At 42.0% G+C, this 24,558-nt stretch overlaps 1 protein-coding gene across 2 annotated transcripts in view; it reads left to right on the top strand.

Annotated features, from left to right (window-relative positions):
• Nucleotides 1-3,359: 3,359 nt before the first annotated feature.
• Nucleotides 3,360-24,558, top strand: part of LOC311041470 (myelin basic protein-like) — a gene marked incomplete at its 3' end in the record, with an annotated part of 83,061 nt that continues 61,862 nt past the window's right edge. The window contains exons 1-3 of one of the 2 annotated variants that reach the window (XM_084051851.1): nt 3,377-3,453; nt 3,490-3,631; nt 21,447-21,505. In XM_084051851.1, coding sequence (XP_083907977.1) covers nt 21,461-21,505 — 45 coding nt within the window. In that variant the 5' untranslated portion in view covers nt 3,377-3,453; nt 3,490-3,631; nt 21,447-21,460. Of the gene's footprint in view, nt 3,632-21,446; nt 21,506-24,558 lie in introns of both variants that reach the window. The other variant, XM_084051850.1, reaches the window with a different exon arrangement.

Here is a 24,558-nt window from a genome sequence, read left to right as displayed (position 1 = left end):
CTGGCAGCACCCTGGGTTATTTCAACACAGTCTCAGAATTCACAATGGGAGGATAGCATTGGCTGAAAAGGGGCCTTCATAAATGCCATGGTCAATGCACTAGTAACTACACAGTACTGTATATTGTTAACTTCAATGCACTAGTAACTACAAAGTATAATTACAAGGCTGAATAGTGCAGTCGGCTCCCCTGCCCAACCATCTGAAATTGTGCCCTTGCTTGTAGGGGGTTTGAAGAGAAGGGCTATTGCTAAGAGGTAAGCTGGCCAAGCCTTAAGTAAAACAATAATCTTTAATTCATTTCCATGGCTAACACCTGCACCGGTAGATAAGCTAAAATAGCTAAACCCTGAATAAACAAAAAAATGTTTAGTCATCATCAGGCAGGATTCTGCACAGTAGCCATGACAAAAGTAGAACAGGGGAATAGAGTAGTTACAGAGTAGAATACTAGTGTTAATTTAACTCTGAAGAGTGTTTATACAAGCTCTTGAAGTTAAATTAACACTTTTGACTGATTTGACTGTGTGAGTTTAACTGTAATATTTTGTAGCTGATTACTACTAGGCACAATACATGGCTTGCACAAGTATGTGAAAATATTTTCACGAAAATAAAGAATGACGATTCTGAGTAAATATTTATGAATTCTTATTCTGAATAATGTTTGTCTTCAAAAGAAAAAACTTCTTTGCAAAGTCACTCCCATGCATTTTAATGTGTTTTCCATTGTGTACTCTAAAACAATGGAATACACAAGGGCCAAGAGACAAACCGCTTAATTTCTGTGTGTTCGATAAGATACTTAAATTCTATCTTAATATATTTATAGAAAAATCCATCATCTCACTGCTTATTGTCCTTTGATCTCATCTAGCTATTAAAGCAAACATTTTGTTCAAAGGGAAATGGAGCTTGCCTTGAGCATGCCCATGGAGGCTTGATGTTATTGAGGCAAAATTACATTGTGTTTGTGCTTGCATATTTGCAATGCCACCAGGGTTATTGCAGAAACTTTTGATGCTGAATTTCTTGTGGGGAGAGAATACTCAGGAAACAAACAGCACCAGCTAATTTGATTCAGATTTTATCCCTATCTGAATATTTAACTTGGGGGTTCGGATGAAGGTGAGAAGCTTTAAAAAATATATAGATGTTTTATCAATTTAGCTTGGCAGCAAAGAACTCAAATATTTAAAGAAATATAAATGTATTAGAGGTTCGGGCCGCTACGTGGCCCTCACATCTAGAATGCGGGCTACGCAGCCCTCACACCTGTGTCGCACCACCGATCCCACCAATATGTCTGAGTCATAGTGTCGGGGGGGCTTTGTCAGAGTAGCTGTTGGACCCGTCTGTCTGTGTTCCTTTTGTACCCATTTGGAGATATCTGAGACTGTCTGTCTTCTGTCCCTTTTATGCCCATATTATGGAGATCCCTGATGTCATTATATGCCCATACCCTGTATATTGGCATGGCCATATATGGGCATAATTGGTTGGATCAGCAGTTCTGGACAACTTTATATTCTATATATCTGCCCATATGGGCATAGCAGTCGGATCTGTGGCTCTGGATAACCGGATCTCCATATATATATGGGGCCCATATTATGGGGTTTGTTTATGGTTATGTCTGAGTCATAGTGACTTGGTTGTGGTCCGCCTGCTGGCCGGCCCGCCCTCCCATTAGCCAATTTGAATATAAAGGATACCTGAAAGGCAATTGTGATTTTTGCGGGACAAAAAAATGTACATTAAGAATAAAAGACGTCTGGGTCTGCATAACAGTCTTACGCTTCAAGATTTTCCGGTATTCTCATGAAGGCTTTCTGTAGGCTATTTAATGTGGTGGTAAATGTATATAGTACTTAGCCTAGCTATTTCTATATTAAATGAAATGTATTAAACTATTCAAAACTTGGTAGAAGCATAGTGTATATCCTAAAGTACTGTACTGCTGCAGTGGTTCTCAAAGTGGGGTCTGGGACCCCAGAGGTCCTTGAGTGGATTCAGTTCCAGGCAAAAATGATCAACAGAAGTAATCTATAAGGATAATACCACTTTATTCACTGTTAACCTCCCCACCTATATACAGTTTTAGAATCCTGTAAATGTAATCTATCCATGGCCTAATGCATATCAATTTGGGGGTCATTGTCATTGACATAGAGATGTTAGAACCACTGTGTAGCCTACCTCTAGATCCCCAGGGGGGATAGTAAACAAACCAATATACAGTATAATGCAGTCTACAGTAAGTGAATACAGGGTATCTGCACATTTCTAAAGTTACAATTTAAAGACTTTTAATACCATGTCAAATATTATGTAAGAAAGAGGCAAACCGATCTACAACAATATTTATCTGTGGAACCGAGTCAAACTAAATGTAATGCCTACAATTCCATGTGCTTGTCAGGGTGGGGGGTCCCCAGTACAAATATGAATCATATTTGTACTGGGGACCCCCCAAAATAATCATATTATATGATTATGTTGGGGGGGTCGCTGGCGCTGCCTGAAAAGTTTAGGAACCAGCACGCTGTAATAATTAAATTAAACCTGTGCACTGTGTGTGCACAGGTTTAAAGAGAACCTGATTACAGCGTTAGATTTCCCTCATTTGCAATGTAACAGCTGTGTACACATCATTTCTATTCCCTTTTAATTGCATATATTTGATTTTGTTTTGAAATTGATTGTATTGTTCCACTTTTGTTTTGGCATGTAAACGTATGTTTTCTCATGCCAATAAAGCCCTTTGATATGAATTGAATTGAATTGAGTGTGTGTGAGAGAGAGAGAGAGAGAGAGAGAGAGAGAGAGAGAGAGAGAGAGAGGGAGAGAGAGAGATGGGGAGAGAGAGAGAGAGAGAGAGAGAGAGAGAGAGAGAGAGAGAGAGAGAGAGAGAGAGAGAGAGAGACACAGAGAGAGAGGTGGGGTGCAAGTCACATGACAAAATACAGTATTTGTCAGCACACTGCAAGAAATAAAGGTGTATGCGCAGCTCCGTGTCATAATCATTTCCACACTCAGTCTGACAGACTGTACAACACTGTGGTGAACTGGACGCAAGCAGCGCGCGGTGCTTCAAACACTTATTGTTATTATCGATATAATTAATAACGTACGTGTATAGCGCATGTGAAAATAACTAAAAGGGTATAAGTGTACAAAAAAAGACATTCCAAAATACCACCGTAAAACAGCGTGCTGCTGCTCACACAAGCAAAACATAAAAAGAAGCGTTGCTTAGCGTTCATAACGTGCACGGGCGTGCTGCTGTGCTCTTTTGCCCACATTTCTTCGTGGACTGACTGAGTAACAACATTCCGCCCCACCCTGCAGAAACACACCATCACTCACACACTGACTGACTGAACGTACGTAAATCAGGAAGCAACGAGGAGAAGCTTTGGTTTTAATAGTCGAAGACAGACAGACAGACAGGCAGGCAGACAGACAGACAGACAGACAGACAGACAGACAGACAGACAGACAGCTTGTAAAACATCGTGGACATTAAAGAAGTATCGTGTAGGTTTGTTGACCATCAGACCTGACACAGCTGCGTCCAATCAAAGACTCCCCGCTGTGAATGCATTTGGTCCAGTCTAAGCGGAAAAGGGTATGTATGTAATAATGTAGCCTATACTGTACTGTACACTGTATAATATTGGTTGACGCAATGGCAAATTGGCGATTAGAAATGCAAGGAAATGGGTATAACTGTTTTATTATTATTATTTATGTATTATTATTATTAATAGCCCTTAATCGCTCGCGCTCGAAACACTAGTATCACGTCTAGACGCGTCGTAGATCCACGTCGAGTTGTTGTTTACTACTAGTATGATGTGGGTGATTCATTTATTTTTCTTGTTCTTTCTTTTTTCCCCCCAGTGTTGTGTTTTTTGTGGTTTCGACTGCAACAAAAATATGCTTGGAATGTGGTTTTGGTGCTCGGCTGGTTCTTAGGTCCACCTGGACCAGTTCAGTTCAGTTCAGTAATAGCCTACATTGTGGAGTCAGGTGGCCCTGATCTGTCTCTCGGGTCTTGGCCGCATCGTCGCTGACAGTGTGTGACAGTGTGTTGTCGTTGTCGTGTGGTTTTGCAAGTGTCACTGTGTCACACTCACTACACGTTGCCCTCCCAGCTGTGCTGCTGCTGCTGCTGTCACTGCTGCTGGTATGCTTGTTTATGCTTGAAGCCTAGGCCAGCGACCTAGTGCATTGGTTCACAAAGTGGGGTCCGGGGACCCCCAGGGGTATGACAGCAGTTATACAAGCTCACAAAGCTTGTATAACTGATATTTTGAACATTTTTGATAAATCATGAAAGTGTTGTGATTTAAAACATTTAAAAAAAAACATTTTTAACACAAATCTTCTCCTCTGGGGGTCCCTAGCTGACACAAAACATTTTCAGATTGGGGTCCGCGGCCAAATATATCTCAATTTGGGGGTCCTTGGCACGAAAAAGTTTGAGAACTACCCACCTAGTGAGTGTCTTTCCAGAGAGAGGGATGGGGATGGGAATGGGGGGAAGAAGAGAGGCACCATGCTGGCTTGTGGTGGACATTTTTGTAAAAATATCATTTTTGCCACGGACATGCAAATGAGCGGACAGGAATATTACCAGAAACACATAAAGAGCCGGCCCTAAATTACCATTACTAGTCTGTAACTCTGAGAGTGTACAAATGGAACCAAATGGACCCTATGGAGTGTCCTTGAAAATAAAAAGAAGTTTGAGAACCACAGACTCCTAACTGTCATAGTGTCATATAGTGTCATAGTAAATCAGTCATACTACATATTCTGAAGAAAGCCTGGAGACTGACATTCAGTAATTGGGCCTTATGATCAAAACATCATGATGTTATGTAAAAACTAAATCAAGAGTCTTGCCACTATGTCTGTGTATGGACATATTGATGACCCCTGTTCATGTACAGCTGTTAAGCCTGGAGGCGTTGTGGTTTTATGATTATTACGGTATGTTTTCTAATTAAGGATTGGTCAGCAGCTGGCTCCACCTGTCAATGGGACATATCATGTAGAAATAAATGCTGAAGGCCTATAGAAGCAGACTATACATTAGCCTGTGTGTTATTCAAAAGGCTTGAGAGAGCAGTGTTTTCATTTTTGTAAGGCCTTTCTGGGATGGTTGTTGTCTATAAAAGGAAAGGTTGGAGCCCAAAGCAATCCTGTTACTTCCACTGCCGCAGCCGCCCGCAATCTATAAATAAAATGCACAAGAGTGAGTGTTTACCGTTTAGTGTTTACCATACGCTATCTGATTTAGAGTCATTCACTAAATCAAAAGGTTACAGGCAGCTGTGTGAATCCCTTCAGGATGGCTAACAATGTTAGTGAGTTATACTGTTTAATGGCACATTATAATGAGATTTGTGTTTAGAATTATGATGAATTTGTTACACCGACTAAACTCTTCTCGCTTTATTGTTTTATTGCAAATCAGTCCGATGCGATCTTGTTTTTGATTTGTTTCTAGTAGGCTAATAGAAGAATAAGCTTGATAATAAGGCGGTAGCTTTGCGCCTGGGGGTTAGTGGACAGCATTCCTCCATAATATTGCACAGGAATGACCCCGAGTCCCCGACTCAGTCAGGAGAAAAAAAAGAAAAGAATCCAAGATGTTTGCTTAGCCATCACATGGCTTCCATAGCATTCTCTCATTCACCTTGTAGAGAAACAACATTCTTTCTCACTTGCCTCAGCCTGTGAGATTGCAGTGTATTTTAATTGTTTTTAGGCCTACTGTACATGCTAGTACACATTTTCTGGTGTCTTTCACCTATGTGAAAATAAGTCCGTTTCCTCAGACGTCTGTCTGACAAAAATGCATTGGACTGATAGGATCCTCATCAGTAAGTGTATAGTACGGTACTCAGTGAGAAGGTGTGCATACTATTACTGTACAGACTGTACTTCGGCATACGCACACACACACATACATAGACACACATACAGAGACACACAGTACAGTATGCGTGTACGCAGGTGATTCACTGAGACTAGTCAACTTCCGTTCTCGCAGACTTGCAAACTTCCTCTCCCCTCTTCTTACTTCCTCTCTTGCTCACACGCCTGTCGTCATCTGACAGGTTGAGTCATGTTACCTGCAAACAGCTTCTTTCTGCAACACCTCGGTGGTTGTCCTAAGGCGTGGCGGCGTTGCTTGCCACACAAGCCAGCCTGGGGCCTGGGCATCACCCATTCCCCCGTAGTGACAACATTAGCTAGTCATCTGCTGTGATGTCACAACACAAGCATGTCAGAGCCTTGTGGAAGACACACAGCAGATGGCAGAGATATGACTTGAAGTTTCAACAACAATCGGCAAGTTACTAGATCGGAACGGGCAAACCACGGGTGGTGCCGTCGACTGTGTCTGACTCGAGCAAGAGAGATGTTTGACATTTTCCCACAGCAGCATTAGGCTATCTGGTAACATCAGGGGGACACACACCCCAGGGATTGATGGGAGAAGTCCATACATAAGAAAGGAAAACAATATATTTAATTTAATAGATATTGAAATCACACAAGAAAATCCCACAAAAGCAGGCCCCATGATGAGTTCTACTTCTGTCAGATGAGTTGTAATAGTTCCCCCTAGAGTCATAAGTGTTCTTTTGTGAGGGAGATCTCATGGAGGAGCACTGACTGGTCATGCAGAACTATTGTCCTGCATACTCCAAATTGCCTGCCAAACATGGCCATCTGTTTGTGTGAATGTTTGTGTGTACAACGTGCAGAGACAGAGAGGCGGGTATAGCAGCAGAGAGAGAAGACAGCAGTACTAATGCACTGCAAAATGCATAATGTCATTTTAACTCTGAGAGTGTAGCTGGGTCCATTTTTAGATTCTCAGACTTAAATTAGCAGTCAGGATTATGCAGTGGAGGAAAAATTGTTGCTAGTGGTACATTGTTTGTAACTCAGGATGTCTGGTCATATTATGTAATTCTTATCTTGTGCGTGCGTGCGTGCGTGCGTGCGTGCGTGCGTGCGTGTGTGTATGAGGGGAGGGGGGGGTTCGGTGTCTCAACCAGCCAATGTGTGCTGTGGGATCAAATCTGGCTCAAGCAACCGTGTGTCACCCCATCCCTTCTTTGCTTCACGCCCTTCCAGTCTTATCCGGTCATATTAAAAACATAGATATCTAGACAAGTATTCGAACGTGAGATTGGCACACTACTACTGCATTTCTCCAAGAGTCATCGGGAGTGGCTGAGAGAACTCACAGGGTTCTGATGTTTTTTTTCCAGTGAGCTGGCAGAACCCAGAGGCAAACATCTTCGCTCTCGTCAGTGCAGCTGTAGCTCAGCCAAAATGTCACAGCGTGTTCAATCACCCTGATCTGACAAACTCAGCTGGCTGGCTACTGCCCTGGCCCAGCTGTCAGCACGGCTGAGCGGGCCAAACACTGGAATGGATATACTGTAACGATGATGATGATGATGACGATGATTATAATGACGAGGATGATGATTACTGATTAGGGTCTGTTTCTACATACATTGCTACTGTGGATGGTTTAGTGCAGTGGTTCCCAACCTTTAAACCTGGAACGCATCTGTGTCACTTTAGATTTCTTTGGCTATTCAAAAATAGCAGATCTACGCTATAAGCTTGTAGATCTGCTATTTTTAAAAAAATCGTTATTATTTCTTTTTTCAAAAAACTATTTAGATTTTTTTTAAGAATCGCCTCAGGTCTTAATGGGTTAACGTTGGAGCCCCCTTCTTACATTTTTACATCTAACAACAGTCAACCCATTTAGACCTGACGCCAATTCTACAAATGTCTATGTATATTCAAAGATTTGCACAAATTATTCACAATAAAACAAAAGCAGATCTACAAGCTCATAGCTCACTTGGTGCCTCGCTATGAGCTTGTCTATCTGCTATTTTTGAATATAGCCAAAGAAACCTAAAATAACACAGATGACGTGTTCCCGGTCTTGACACACAAACACACACGATTCAGACATGTTTAAGTGCTTAAACCCTAGACTTCAAAAACAATGCGGAACATTACTTCAAAAACAATGCGGAACATTGTTTTTGATTGACTGATTGATTGATTGAATACTTATTAGACATGTAAACAACATGGAGGTACATGAAGGCTAAAAGGATAACAAAAAAGTCCATTGTTTCCATTGTGGTCCTATGTATTCAATATATCACAACACATTAATACACGTCAGACGTCATCAAGAATTCCAAGCGACTTTGTACAAATTAAAAACACCCTGTGGTCCTCTGATGTCAGGGCATTCCACATTTTGGTGGCAGAGTAGTCATCAATAATAACAAGAATACACCCGCACACTGCCGAACTGCACGGTACAAGGTTTCGGTCACTGATGACCTTCTTCAGGCATCGCATTGATGCCCGGAAAAGGTCATCAGTGACCAAAACGTTGCTTCTTCTTTAACCCTTTAAGACCGGGAACGCATCTGTGTCATTTTAGATTTCTTTGGCTATTGAAAAATAGCAGATACACAAGCTCATACGAGCTTGTAGATCTGCTATTTTTGAAAAAATTTGAAAGTTTGTGCAAATCTTTGAATATATATATTTTTAAAGCGAACATTTGTAACTCAAATCTTTGCTTATGGGGGTCCCTTGAAAATAATATTTTGAGATGGGGGTCCACTAGCCTGGTAAACCCTCCCTCCGGAAATCTCATTTCCATTTGATTTCAGGAGTGAGTCTGGCCTGAAGGCTTGTCTGGCCGTTTCTAGCCCGTTCACCAAATGGACGAGCCTATCAGCGTTGTCGCTCATCGTTCTGTGATTGACAGCGACAGTTGGCCAATCAGGTGGCGAGTTCGAGTGAGCCCGAATGAAGCCGAGTGCAGCCTGAGTGCAGCCGACAAAAGACGAACGGCAGCCATTGTTGTTTGTGCGAGTGCCTTCACTTCTTACTTTCGGTTTTAAAACGCTCTCAAACTTCTTTTTTGAGGCACAGAATTTACTATGATATCTTATTACTAATAAGATATCGTTTGGATAGAATTAGTCAAACATAAATATGGCCTTTAAATCATGTTATATATTAAGGTATATCATCAAAATAATAATAATAATAATAATAGGCCAAGTATTTCATTTACTAGTATTTACATAATATTAAACATCTAAATATCCATATAACTCAAGTTCATCAATTCTTAAATATAATCATATAATCCACATCACTAGAAGTAAAACACTGGAACTTACATTATACCAGGTTTAACAGACGCATGGCAAACATCAGAGGTACATCAGCAGCACATGGCAAACACAGGCCGGCTGCATGTGTTTGGAACAAAGGACAAGGGGGGAAATGGGAATCCAGTCCTGGTTTTATAGTGGGAGGAAGTGAGGTCACCACCACAGGTACCAGTCTGAATCCCATTGTGGTGTCTCCTTGTGGAGTGGAGGGGAAATGAACCTTGCAGTTTCTGACAACTTCATATATGTGGTCAATTAATCATGACCGAGCCTATTTAAAAATAAAAATTCAGAGAACCGGCAGGGGCGGGCAGTGACACGCATGTATCCGAACAAGGCAACCTATTTTGGGCATGGCCATCTCAAAAGTCCCGTTGCGTCACATTAGTCATCATGGAGGTGGTAAAAATGCACTGCAATTGGTTGAAGGGGAACAACGATCATTGGCTGAAGGGGTTGTCAGTCAACGGTATTACTCCCGCCCAACTCCAGCCCACGGCCAATATTGCAGAATGGGCGATCATGCCAGACTCACTCCTGAAATCAAATGGAAATGAGATTCCCGGAGGGAGGGTTTACCAGGGGTCCACGGCCAAATACATATGATTTTGGGAGTCCTTGACATGAAAAGGGTTGAGAACCACTGATATAGCGACATTCAAAAGAATGTAAGAAGACATTTTGTCGAATCTGCCTCGGGTCTTAATGGGTTAAATAAATCTGCTACTTTGCTGCGCAGTTTGGCAGTGCGCAGGCGTATTCTTTTTATCATTGATGTGCACTTGTTTGCCTATGCACCTGCTCTTAAAGTTTTTATTGTAGGTGCATGAAAGTTTTTCTAAACAGGTGGCAGAGTACTACAATGACAATTTCCCCATGTTTCTTCTAAATATGGGTGGGGGGGGGGGGGTCCTTGAATGCAAGGCTTCATGGGGTGTGTAATTGATGGAAAATACTTATTTTTTGGGGTGAACTACTCCTTTAAGGCCGAGTAGTACTCAAATCAGTTACTTTCTTGACTTACTTTTGATGCCATTTGTTCTTGTCAGTTTGTTGTCAAGAACTACAGCCCAAGTAGGTAACCAATTCTTTACCTGAGATGACTATACTCTGACCTTGAAATCAGTTGCCTTACTAAGGGTATGTTTGGACCCAAAGATTATGGATCCTGTTGTACCAAGGTATAATGACAGTTTGTTATCGGAGAGCCAAGTGCGGATTTTTCTGAGCTTTGAGTTCAGAACCGATCTTGTAGATCTGCAATTTTCTCCAAATCATTGCCTATTCTCACGGAATGTCCACCTATTACAAAATGGCCAGAATATTGATGCTAAGTTTCATGTGGTTAAATTTAACTGTGTTATTACTGGACTTCAATTATGTTACATGTTAGAGATCTCTGTGATCTTTGGAGCCCCCCCCCAGGGGGAGCCTGGATCCCAGGTTAGGAAACATTGTTTTAGTGTATGTTAAATAATGATGGAAGCCAAGGGGTCAGGGAAAAATAAACCCACAAGATATTTTCTCACAGTTATTCTTCATACCATAATAACTTTAGTCCAGCAGGTCACTGAGCACATACAGTACATGATTTCCAGATGTGACATAAAAGCTCATGCTGCTACTATAATATAATGTCCCCTGGCCATCAGACACGGGAGCAAAAGCCAGAAAGAGGCGCCAGAACAGAAGAATTGAAAACCAACATGCAGAGCCAACATGGCTTTGGCTTTTCTGTTGTTATTGTTTATTTTTGGCTTATGATTGTGTGTGCGTGCGTGCGTGCGTGTGTTTCTGAGCAAGTATACATGGAGTATATCACAGTATGTCTGCGTCTACGAACAAGAATAGTACATGCAGGGAGTGTATGATTTATTGCTATGTTTTTAATTATTGTGCCCTTTTTAAAAACTCTTTTCTTTGTGTCTGTAACACCCTGAATTCCTCCCTTGGGGGATTCATAAATTGTTAGGTTTTTATCATTGCGCGACCAGATGCTTTCTCCAGAGACAGATGTTATTGTTTACCCAGGCATCTCCAAACCCGTTTCACAAAGGGAGGAGGTCCACTGGCAGATAGGCCGTGTGGAGCATCATTGCCGCTATTTCACTTAACCACACACAACCACACCCCCTCTCCGACGCACGCACGCACGCGCACACACAGGAATTTTCTGGATTCATTATGCAATACCTCATCAGTGCAGAGAGAGCAGCCATCGTGGGCAGCTGTGCCGTTAAATGAAGTGGCTGCCTTGTGTTCTCCACAAGTGTGCATACTTTCAGCATAACAAAGGCACCAGGCAATGCCAGGCAGCAACACACATGTTCCCGAGAGTCACACGTTTGTCACTCACAGGGAGTGTGTGTGTGTGTGTGTGTGTGTGTGTGTGTGTGTGTGTGTGTGTGAGTCTGTCTGTCTGTCTGTCTGTCTGTCTGCGTGCGTGCGTGCGTGCGTGCGCGCGCGTGTTGGTAAGCGGACACGTTTGCTCTTGAGGTCTGAATGCGTGATAGAGAGCTTGCCCGCTGCACTAGTGGAGAGCCGTGTGATTATGTGAGTGTCCGCAGAGAGCACTGGGCTGTTAGTGGAGAGAGAGCGAGACCAGGAGATCTCCTTGACTTCATTCAGTACCTTGGAGAGAGCAGTGTCACTCACCCCCTATAATGGAGTCGTTTGTACTCCCTGACCCCCCGTTCTTCCACCCTGCATGGCGGGGTGAAATCTCCCTACGCTGAATTTGATATTCTTGCACAGTAAAATCCTCTGGGTTAAAGTCCGTACACATAGTGTGGGAGTGTGACGAATAATCAATCCGAAAACGATTTTTTTACATCAAACTATTAATTTGGTGATGATGCCTTGTTCATACAGATTGGTGCTTTTATTCACGGAGGAAAAAATGGCCCTTGTTTCAAAGATAATTTACGTCGCTTTATTGCCGCATTATATTCGCATTCTTTGTGGCTGTACCATACTCGTGACACAAACGGCAGTTTAGATTAATGGCAATTAATCACACAAAATAAACAATCCCGGTGTGTCAGGACCTTTTGGAGTGTACAAATGGAACCAAATGTACCCGTAAAAGGCTCTATTTGGTTGCAAGTACACTCTCGCATAGCTGAATGGGGTAGAGAGCCCGTGTGGGAAGCAGAAGGTCCCGGGTTTGACTCCCGGCCCCCGGCAATGTGTCGAGGTGTCCCTGAGCAAGACACTTAACCCCTATAACTGCTCCCTCCCTGCGCTCAAGTCGGGCAATCAGCAATCAGCTGGGAGAAGATGCAAAATTAATCCCCCCCCCTGGGATCAAATAGGTCTAGATTATACTGTATAAATGAACACTGAGGATTTTGCCGTGTGTATGACTGTTTGTGTTGTTGACATCTGTGCCATACCCCATTAAAACCGGGAAAGCGTCTCTGTCATTTCAGATGTCTTGCGTTGGCTGTTAAAAAAGAATAGCAGATATAAGGCATTTGTAGAATCTGCCTCAGGTCTTTTAGAGCAAGGAAGGACTCGCGCACAGGAATATAGAGATCAGACTATATACTGTAGGTCTTGTTTGCATATAAAAGCCTTCATTAAAAGATCCCTGGCTGAGCAGAGACATCTGTGCCTTAGAATCTGGACCCAGGACACCAGAGCTCTCTGCTGTGTGTGAGCTCAAAATGATTTGCTATGGGGGTTTGGGGTAAGAGGGAGAAAAAAAAACTGCCACACATCACATTCTTGGCTTTCCACATCCTGTCGAAGAACTCCCACTTGTGCTCGCTGCTGCACAAACAAGTAAAAGTGTTTTACATAGACAATATATAGAAACTATATATTGGGACAGGGAGAGAGATCTTGAAGGTTAAACAGAAGATACGCTTGTGTTGTATTGTTTTTTTATCCTTGCTTACTCAAGTCGTATCTTCCAAATCTGACTGCAACCCACTGTTGAAAATCATAAAAATGAAGTAAAGCCCTTCCACACACATTATGCTGTCTCACTATAATTTGTCAACAGGACTTTTGCTAAGGTTGTATGGTAATCCATACTTCCTTTTGTCAGCATTCGCCAATATGCATTTCTTTCCCCCAACAGAGTGAACAGACGTGCATTAGACTGTGCATTGCAGCAAGGTCATATCAATTTCAACTTCTCTGGTTATCCAACCATTCTCGCTGCTAAAAATGGAAGATTGTATTTTATCTATTGATGGAACCGTTAACGTCAACCATTCCGGGAAGCTTTTCATTATTGCCATAATTCCCCATGATCCGGGTGCATTCTGTCCTACAGAAAATCTCAGCTATTGCTTATTTTTACTTTACTTCAGTATGTGAAAAGTGATCCTTCTCGTTTTAATGAGCACGCCATTGCTCAAGGGACTTGGTGCTGTGTGTAATAACTTTTAGTGTGAACGAAATAAACCGCAACTCAAACAATAGTCAGCCTACGCGCTAGCCATGTGGTTGGAAACTGGGAAAGAGTGATAAGTGGAAAAAATAGTAGCATACAGTATATAGCCTTACGAAATAATTGGTCCGGATCCTTAGGCAAGTCCCTGCCCAATCTATTTAAAGGCTTTAGTTCATCATTAAGAAGCCTAGTGTAACCTCAGGTGCTGTAATGAGTGCTGCAGTCAGAATGGACGTACTTAAAATAATTGCTCCTAATCACTGATTCAACCCTCATAATACAGCGTGTGTGGGCTATATAGAATTAGTGACAGGCTATTATCTGTCCTTACAATAGAGCAGTGGTTCTCAACCAGTGGTCCGGGGACCATCAGTGGTCCTTGAGGGGGTTCCAGGTGGTCCCCAGCTAAATGATGGATAGTTGGTAACCAAATGGACCTTATAGATCTTTAACTCTTGAGAGTGTAAAATGAATCGTTAAACATCAGCATTACTTAATTTACAGCAAGTCTACACAATTAGAGAATGTAGAAGAATTGTTTTTTGATCAACGTTGCCTGTCATCTCTCCTATGGTATCACATCAATACAGCACGGAATTGTGGACAAAATCTTATCCAACGATAACAACATATTCTTAAGTTTTGGGTCTGAAGAGGCTAAATCTCATCAAACGCTGGTCCGTGGCTCAAATGCCGAATAAATAATGGACCTTGATATGAAAAGGGTTGAAAACCACTGCAATAGAGTAACAAGAGATTGCCTATTTTCTCTTATTTGACGTACCATGGAGCTCACACAACCATGATATTTCTGTGTTGTTTTCGTGTGAGTGAAGGATTAAAAAAGTGGTATTGGCACTCCCTGCTTTTTTTCCTCTCTCTCCTTGTTCCAACACCTTCCCTTCCTTCCTATACCTCCTCCTCCTAAATGACAGGCCCCCATATGTGTTTTCCTGAAACTGCAAGCCAGCATTTTAAACTTCTGGAGTTTAAAACTACCGGTAGTGCTGCTGCTCAGTTTTAATTGCAGCCCTGTCAGTCCTGCTGCTGCACCCACTATCACCCAGTCCCCCCCCCCCCCCCCCCCCCCCCACGCTCTCCTCTCTTGTCTATAGGCTATATTTCACATATGTTTGTCAGAACATTAACCCATTAAGAACCTGGAACGGATCTGTGTCACTTTTGAGCTGCAAAAGCATTATTTTATACTTTGGCTATTCAAAAATAGCAGATCTACAAGCTCGTAGTGCGGCACCGAGTGCCGTGCTACGAGCTTGTAGATCTGCTATTTTTGAAAAATCGTGAAAATGTGTGAAAGTCTTTGAATATATATTATTTTTTTAGAGCACTTTTAACTCAAATCTTTGCTTCTGCGGGTCCCTGGAACAAAATATTTTGAGATAGAGGTCCGTGGCCAAATACATATCATTTTGGGGGGGTCCTTGACATGAAAAAGTTTGAGCACCACTGATATAGAAACATACGTTTTTCAGAATACTGTTGGGATTTAGAAGACATTTTTTGTAGAATCTCAGAACCTCAGGTCTGAAAGGGTTAAGCCCCCGTGTCTGCATAGTGGTCTGTCTGTCTGCCTGCCTGTCTGTCTGTCTGTCTGCCTGTCTCTCTTTTTCTCTCTCTTTCTATGCTTCATTCACTTGCTTCTCTGTTATGCAACACTCATGTCTTGCAAGTCCCTGCAGGATCTTGTCTGTCTGTGGTTGTGTAACAACAACATATGAGAGTGAAACCGTCTCCGGTCCCTCGCACAATCTCAGGCCTTGCTTTAAAACGATCCCTGGCTAATAAGCCTTACATGCCTTAAAGGGATAGTTCACCCCCAAAATGACCCCCAAAAAGGGTGAACTATCCCTTTAATACAGTATAATTGCCCTCTATAACTAAAATAAAAAAAATCAAAACACGTTAATATTTTATTTATGTTAGAAATAGTTCATCTTTCACTCGATAGGGACAACTCCTGTCGCAAGTTGATGATGTCATTTGTCCATGTGTGGTCCAGCCCTATGGAATGCATGTGCTAATAAAAAGTATTTAAAATATTGCATATTAACCTTAGGAAGTATTCAGTTGTTTTTTATTAGCACATGCATTCCATGCATTCCATAGGGCTGTGCCAGCGTGGTGTAATATGAGAGTGGCGACACTAGCGCTGACCCACATTGTGAGAATGGAATGCGGAAATGCTGGTTCTATCTCAACGAGGAAGTTCCAATGTTTGGAACAACAGCCCATAGCGGCCCGCTTTGCGGCGAGATCAAAGCCTGACGTAACTATCTCTCTATGGCTCTGGGCTGGACCACACATGGACAAGTGACACCATCAACTTGCGACGGGAGCGTTCCCTATTGAGTGAAAGATGAACTATTTCTAAAATAAATAAAATATTGACGGTGTTTTTAATTAAAACAATTAGTTACATAGGGCAATTATAATGTATTAAGGCATATAAGGCTTATTAGCCAGGGAACCCATTAAGGCCTGAAGTTACAAAAATGTCTTCTAAATCCTAACAGTTTTTAAAAAAAAACGTATGTTTCTATATCAGTGGTGCTCAAACCTTTTCATGTCTAGGACCCCAAAATTATATTTATTTGGCCACGACCCCCATCTCAAAATATTTTGTTCCAGGGACCCCCCAGAAGCAAAGCTTTGAGTTACAAATGTTCGCTTTAATACAATATATTCAAAGATTTGCACACATTTTCTCAATTTTTCAAAAATAGCAGATCTACCAGCTCGTAGTGCGGCACTCGGTGCCGCGCTATGAGCTTGTATATCTGCTATTTTTGAATAGCCAAAGTGTAAAATAATGCTTTTTTTTGGGGCTCAAATCTAAAAATCAGTTCCAGGTCTTAATGGGTTAAGGTTCTCTTGTACTATTTCCTTTCTTCCTCTGAAGGTCATTCACGACCGAAACGTTGTTACATTAAAAACATTCTCTTGAACGTGCAAGTTGCAGCGTGCGGGTATATCTTTCTAAGATGGACCTCACCTACTGTTTGTCGCCTACACACCTGCTTTTAAACTGACTGCGTGTGCCGAAGTCCTTTTTCACTAGCACTTCTGTAAGTAAAAGAACATTTTTGAAACGACCATTCCGGCGTTCTCGGAGCACATTTCCGAATGTGCAAAGTGTGTAATGGGACGGCACTTGGACTGGAACCTCTTGAGATTTCAGGGGTGGCACGTTGGACCCGAGGCCAGCCACTGGACACGCCACTGCTGTCTCTTTGAAGAGTTATCATTGTTAACACTCTACAATTCTGTCTTTAGTTTCATCTGATTAGCGGGGCTTTTGAGCCTGTTTTCGTAGTCAGGTGTTTGTGTATTCTGTGTTTGTATTGACTCAGCCACTTATAAATGATTGGCCTGCAAAGGATTAAAAAGTCAAGTTGGCTCTAGTGGTTGGTTCTTCATATACTTGAAGCCCACACTCGCCACTTAAAACTTAACACACGTGTAAGTGCAAAGTTATGTCACAGGCTGTGTTCGGGTCCATTTGGTTCCATTTGTACACTCTCATAGTTAAATTAATATTGATTTTACAATATAAATCGGGGTCCCAGAAATCGAAATGCCATTACATGGGGGTCCGTATAGCCGAATGCATGTCAAACTGGGGGTCCTTGAATGAAAATGGTTGAAAATCACTGCTAAAAATCTTCTCTTATGGGGGGGTCTTGGCATATTTTTTTAAATGGGGGGTCCACGGGCTATTATGTGTCAATTTGGACAGAACCACTGTCCTAACACACAGTTATGGTATTATTTCAAGCAGTCATGAATATTACACTGACTGTACTTCATAGAGTAAAGTGTATGGTTGTTCAATATGTCTCTTTGCCAAAGACACCAACCAAGACAATACGTTTGTACATTTATTCAGCTTAGAGATCAAACTGAGCATGACTCCAGTTTATTGTTGCATAAAGAAAAAAAAGGATTTTCACTTTACTGATACAAAACAAGTTGACATGGCTTGGCTTTCCAGCTTTATATCATGAATGTTTTACCACCAGGACTATTTGAACAACGTTATACTGGGCCTGGCAGGCCCAGTATAACCTTGGAATAATATTGGTACTGACCTTGAATAATATTGATCCACACTCCACAGTTTTACTTTTTCTTTCTTGGTTGGTTATTAGTTTCTACATTTGCGGAACAGATAACCTCAGTTTCCCACTTCCACCTGCCATCTGTGTTTACAACAGCATTTGCATTATAAAGCCTCCACATTATTCAATCACACCATTCAGCCATCGTGGTGGTATAATCTCCCCTTCCTAACAGAAAGTATTGGCATGAGAGATATGCGTGTGTGGTAAATGGTGCCATTTTATCCATAGCACTTCACAATGTGCATTACATTCACCCATTCACACTCACATTCACACACCGATGGCGGAGGAAACCATGCAAGGCACCAACCAATTATGAGTGAGAGGAACCTGTCATTTTTTTGGATGGAAAACAGAAATGGAAACTTGCTAAAAATGTGTCTTCATTCAAACACACCCCGGCAGCTGTTGGTATACCAGCGTGGCCCACCGCACCCGTTTGTCCAGAAGCGTATTGGTTTTTCGGGGTTCTGAACAATCAGAAAGCGGCACCAAATTGCCACCGGTTCTTGGTACCCATCCACAGCAGAGCCATTATTTCCTCTTCATTGTGCAGGGGCCTGAATGCAGGAGCTATTCCACAGAAGCTGGATGCAGTTCAGCCTGTCTGTAGTCATCATACATCAAGCCCAATGGCCCCGTGCACGCTAAGTGCATTTTAATCTCACTGGTTCCTCTGGATGTGGGAGCGAATTATCTCGTATTGCTGCGAGCGGTAAACAGCTCTCCCCCGTTGACACAACAATGAAAGGAATTTCATCATCGATACTAAACAGTATCTCCTGCCTTCCCCCTGTCTGGCCTGCTCAGTGCTCATTTGAGCGTTAATTTAACCGTGGGCATCGGGGAGGATGTGCTTTCATTGCATGCTGTTAAATATCCTAACATTTTCTTAACCCTTTAAGACTTGGAACGCATCTGTGTCACTTTTTGATTTGAGCTAAAACGCATTATTTTACACTTTGGCTATTCAAAAATAGCAGATCTACAAGCTCGTAGCGCGGCACTCGGTGGCGCGCTACGAGCTTGTAGATCTGCTATTTTTGAAAAATCGTGAAAATGTGTGCAAATCTATATATTTTTTTTTTAAGGCGAACATTTGTAACTCAAATCTTTGCTTCTGAGGGTCCCTGGAACAACATATTTTGAGATGGGGGTCCGAGGCCAAATACATTTCATTTTGGGGGTCCTTGACATGAAAAAGTTTGAGCACCACTGATATAGGAACCTACGTTTTTCAGAAAACTGTTGGGATTTAGAAGACATTTGTAGAATCGGCTTCAGGTCTTAATGGGTTAAGGCGTGTGTGTGTGTGTGTGTTTGTGTGTGTGTTTTTTTGTATGGGGGTCTACTAAGCCTCTCCGACCTACTTACTCTACAGCTGCAGAAATGTTTCTAGAGTTGGGACCGATCCAATCCAGTGTCTGTATCGGGTTCCGATCCTGACATCATTCACTTACCTGATATCGGGGGTTGACTAGATCAACAAGCTCATAGCACGGCACCGAGTGCCGCGCTATGAGCTTGTAGATCTGCTATTTTTTTTAAATTGTGGAAAATTTGTGCAAAACTGTGCTTCTGGGGAGTCCCTGGCTGGAACAACATATTTTGAGGCCAAATACATATCATTTTGACATGGAAAAGTTGGGGCACCACTGCATATAGAAACATACTGTTAGGATTTAGAAAACATTTTTAGATATGTATTTGGCCGCGGACCCCATCTCAAAATGTTTTTATCCAGGGACCCCAGAAGCAAAGATTTGAGTTACAAATGTTCGCTTTACAAATATATATATTCAAAGATTTGCACAAATTTTCAAGATTTTTCAAAAATAGCCAAAGTATACAATAATGGTTATAGCTCAAATCTAAAATGATACAGATGCGTTCCCGGATTTAATGGGTTAATAACTACAAAATGATCTCATTCAGACCTTCAGATGGGCGGTCTCACAACCTTTTCCGGATGCCCCAGTCCCTAGTCCTCCACCCCTACATGTTTGGACAGTGTGATTGGTCAGAAGAAGTTGGGTGGGAGTGATATTTGTATTTTTGCTTCCGCATTCAGCCCAGGCTTCATTCTGCCAGCAGAGAAAGCAGCAATACGTTTGGAACAGAAATCCTCTGAAATCCCTCTCTAGTGACCATGCATAAACACAACTGTGCTTATGCAAATTTCCCCCAGCGCGTTGGAACGGCATCCAGGTATTAAAATCTCTGCGCTGGTTGTACACAATCGCTTCAGCGTCTCGAGGTGACAGCGCGAGCGTGTGAGTGAGCTAAGTGTCAGGCAAAGTAAAAGGCAATGACTGCCTGCATCCGAGGCTGATGAAGTTAAACATCCTTTATTGTAGCAGGGACACCAATGTGTTTCTACTCACGGCACGTGCACAGTCAGCCAACACACCGGATCAGAGCTATCAGTCACCTATTTATCAAAGTAGCAACATCAAACTCAGGCTGAATAAAAGGAGCGATGTGTAGATGAAAATTCTAAACAATTGGCAAGAAAATTCAGTCTGTTGTGATGGGTGGGAATTTCTAACAGTCAAATATAGGCTCAGTGCATAACCGTAGTCCCGGATTTCCTGAAGGTTGCATTATCCATTTCCTGTTCTAGTTAACTTTCCCATAGGTTTGTTTGACTGGCTCGGCAGCAGATTTGAACGAAAAACGCATATTGTTAGCATAATTGCATAATTGCCTAACCAAAATGACTTAGGCAGGAAGTGATTTTAAGTCTACTTTTTGGCTTAGGCAGAAATGATTTTGAATGTAACAAGCATTGGAGGACATAGGCAATAAGGCAGTATGAATCAGCAGTGTTAGGAGAGTAGAGTTAGGCAGAGATAAATAAAGGCAGATATCAGTCATGTTGACTTAGGAAAAACATGTTTTTTACTTTCTGCGTAAGTCATCTACAGTAGGTGACTTTTTTCTCTCTCCTGAAAACCTTAAAAATATAAGTTAGGCAATTATGCCATGAGGCTAACGATATGAAGGTCACGGTGTCAGGCAGAGGTTAAAAGGTTACTCTGGTTCTAGCTACTTGATGAAGGTGCAATATAATCTTCTATGTGATGCATGGAAAACCACGGATCGCTCCAGTGTCAAATGAACTTCACTTTACTGCTGTAAACGGAAAGCTGTTGTAAGCCGCTTCCTGCATAAAAGTCTTTTCAAACGGGGAGTGATTGACGTGCCGAGTAATTAATGTTCAACGAGAGCAGAGCAGGGAGGGAGAGAGGCGGGGCAATCTGACACAACGTAAATCCCATGGCAGTCGCTGCCGCCGTGGCCATGGATATAGGTCTCAGCTTGTCAACTTCCTAGTGCGGAAGGTTCGTTATTTCCCTGTGTCACTCGTATAAGACAGCAAGCATCAAGCAGTTTGCAGCTTTGTAACGTGGCGGCTGCCTCCAGGTGTCACTTTAGGAGGAAAAAAGAACCTTCAGCCCCCCAAACTGTATTCATATCCCCAATTTCTTGTAAATAGCGGATATTCCAAACTGTTACATCACAACATGATTATTTGATTACAAAAATTAAGTTCAATATATTTTCTGTCTACGGCTGTTCATTATTATTCATTATAAAGAATCTTTCAATTAATCCATTTTTTTCCCCCTACAGTCTCTGTCATCAGCATGGGACAGCATCTAGGAAAGAAGGAACCTCTTACAGAGAGCAAGGTAAGAGACCTCGGCGTGTGTGTGTGTGTGTGTGTGTGTGTGTGAGTGTGTGTGTGTGTGTGTGTGTGTGTGTGTGTGTGTGTGTGTGTGTGTGTGTGTGCGCGTGTGCGTGTGCGTGTTCGTGTGCGTGCGTGTGTTTGAGAGAGAGAGATTCAAGATATATGAGCTTTTAGTGGATAGAAATGTGTTTGTAGAAGTAAGTAGGCTAATGCTTTTGTGATTTAGCATGAGAAAGGAGCATGTGTTGCAGAGTTGAGTTCGAGCCTTATCGTTTTCAGCTTTTAGCCTTTATCGTTGTGGAACAGGACTTCGGACCCTTTTGTTTACGAGCTGTCAGCCTCTTTCTGTCAAGCTGAATTATGACCTTTACCAAGCTCTCAGACACACAACCTTGCTCTCACAGTCGACGCTTTATCCTTGTCTCACCCATGTCGGAAATGGACGGTACAAAATAAAAAAATATATACACTTGTGTGCCTTCTCTGAGTGTGTTCAACCAAACAATTGGCTTTGTGTTGCTTAGAATGACTGCTTTTTCATTTTTGAGAACTGTCCGCATGTTTTGCAGATTACGTTGGCTTACTCTCTCAGCTGTAGCACTTGGAGAACAAATTAGGTTGAATGGTAATATTTATTTTCCCCATACGCAGCAGATCGCATCTGTCTTAATATATAATACTTTGTCAAAAATGATCTGTGATTAAAGTGGTACGTTGTTGTTCTAGTTTGCACATATCTGGAATTTGTCCTTTTACCCATTTACCCATCCTAACTGTTAGTAGAAGTTGGCAACTATTAAACAGTGCCTGGGGAGAAGTTGGGGTTCAGTGTCTTTCTTACTCAAGGACACTTTGACTCTAAGCCAGGAGGAGGAGCTGGGGGATTGAACTGTGGAGTGGACCTTGTGATTCTCAGGTGGCCACTGCTGCCCTTTTAGAGATAACCAGTGGTTGCTGGGAGCCAGTGGAATCAATGCTGCCCTCAACTGACAACCGCAGGGGTCAGCACTGCAGCAAGCCTCGAACCAAATATGATACGCTAACAACCAGCTCCTGAGAGCTTGCGTGTTTGATGTTGCTACTGACGTCGCAAAAATGCCACAAGCCTTTGTCTATGTGTGTGTGTGTGTGTGTGTGTGTGTGTGTGTGTGTGTGTGTGTGTGTGTGTGTGTGTGTGTGTGTGTGTGTGTGTGTGTGTGTGTGTGTGTGTGTGTGTGTGTGTGTGTGTGTGTGTGTGTGTGTGTGTGTGTGTGTGTGTGTGTGTGTGCGTGCGTGCGTACGTGCGTGCGTGCGTGTGTGCATGGAGGTAGTTGGGATATGGGATACGGTAGAGATGAAAACATCCTGTGGCCTTGAGTCCTTAACAGATTTAGAGCAGGGTTTGTATCTTATGTGTGTATGTACTGTCCCCTGGAACATAGACCAATCACAGCTTACGTCCATGTCGTTCTGCATGAATGGCAGCTCATAAGGAACATTCATTGCATGTTTGAGTGTCAGGACACTGCATAATGAGGATTAGTGGTAAACAACCTTTGGAGGTGCTAAAATAGGCGATTTTCGTTTATCCACATTTCTCCATTATGCCAGTGGAAGGGGTCTCCACAATGGACAACAGACTATGAAAAAAGTCAACTGCCCCTGATATGTTGGTGAGTGATTAGCGACACATCAAAGCAAACACCTAAAATGACTGGAACTCTCCTTTAATGGCAAAAGTCAGTTTCTCTAGTGCAAGACAATTTGATAATTCTCTGTAACATCGCCTGATGTCTGGTTTATCTGGGCTTTTCCAAAAGAGTGCAATTGTATGTTTTGCCTGGAGAAGAGAGTATATAATCATACTCTTCTTTTTACTGTTAACTTTTAGATTATCAGGACGTATGCCCAGAATGCACAGCTGTGGGCAGATAGGAATATCCTCTGAGACTATCTGGGATAATATACCAAGGTACCTCTTTCCAAAACTTCATGATCTCTGGGCATTGCCATAAACAGTGAAATAATGTACCCTTCTCCACATTGCTCTTTACACATTGGTCTGGTATATTAGGATGAAAATGATGAAGTAGAGAAGGAGTAATATACGTTCACATCAGCCATTTGTACTGTAGTAACTTGTATCAGATATTGATCGTCTGCGTTTGAGCTTTATAGCAAGCCCTCTCCCAATTTTCAACGCTTATTTCTACATAGATTATTACACCAGGCCAATCTTAACCTCCGAGCATTCCCCAGACATCCTAACAAACGCATCATAAATCACAGATACTTGATCACGACCATTAGAATAATCTACTATCATCGTTTCCAAAACTGATAGAGATGGCAGTTGGGTTGAGTTATCTTGGGTTTTTGAAATAAAACCTCTTATCTGTAAGTACTTCAAAAATGATTTGATGGGATATTATATTTCTTGCGAAGTCCTTCAAAAGACGGAAGCACATCATTTTCATACATATCTGAGATCTTGGCAACACCCCTGTCTGCCCATGATTTAAATCCCCTGTCATGACTCCCGGGTTTAAAATTCTGGTCACCCCACAGGGAGGAAAAAACGTGAGAGTTTAGTATCTGAACCAAAGTATTTCTGTGCTTTAAACCAAATTTCAATCGTGTTCTTAACAAAGGGGTCTTTCTTTTTAAATTCTTAAGGGAGTCAGAATACAAATAAAGGTTCAAAGGCAGGGACGATGTTGTGTTGCGTGCGCTCTATCTGCAGATTCTGCACCCAATCATGTTCTTAACAAAGGGGTTCGTCATCTTTCTTTTTAAATTCTTAAGTGAGTTAGAATATAAATACATGTTCAAAGGCAGGGAGGATGTTTTATCAGTAAACCAGAACATTGCTGCTATTATTTGAACTGCCATACAATACCAGTAGAGATTGTGGAGCTTAAACCCACTTCTCTCATATGGCAAGAAAAGTAGGGACAATCGTAATCTGGGTTTCTTTTCTTTCCAAATAAAGTTAGTAATGAGTTTTTTCATTTTAGTAAAAAATGAGGGGGTGGATTCAGGGGTAATGATTGAAATAAGTATAAAAATGTGGGT

The sequence above is a fragment of the Gymnoscopelus microlampas genome (assembly GCF_963454915.1).
Source record: "Gymnoscopelus microlampas genome assembly, chromosome: 3".
Taxonomy (NCBI): Eukaryota; Metazoa; Chordata; class Actinopteri; order Myctophiformes; family Myctophidae; genus Gymnoscopelus; species Gymnoscopelus microlampas.
The sequence above is the reverse complement of the archived record's forward strand: the minus strand, read 5'-3'. Positions and strand labels throughout refer to the sequence as shown.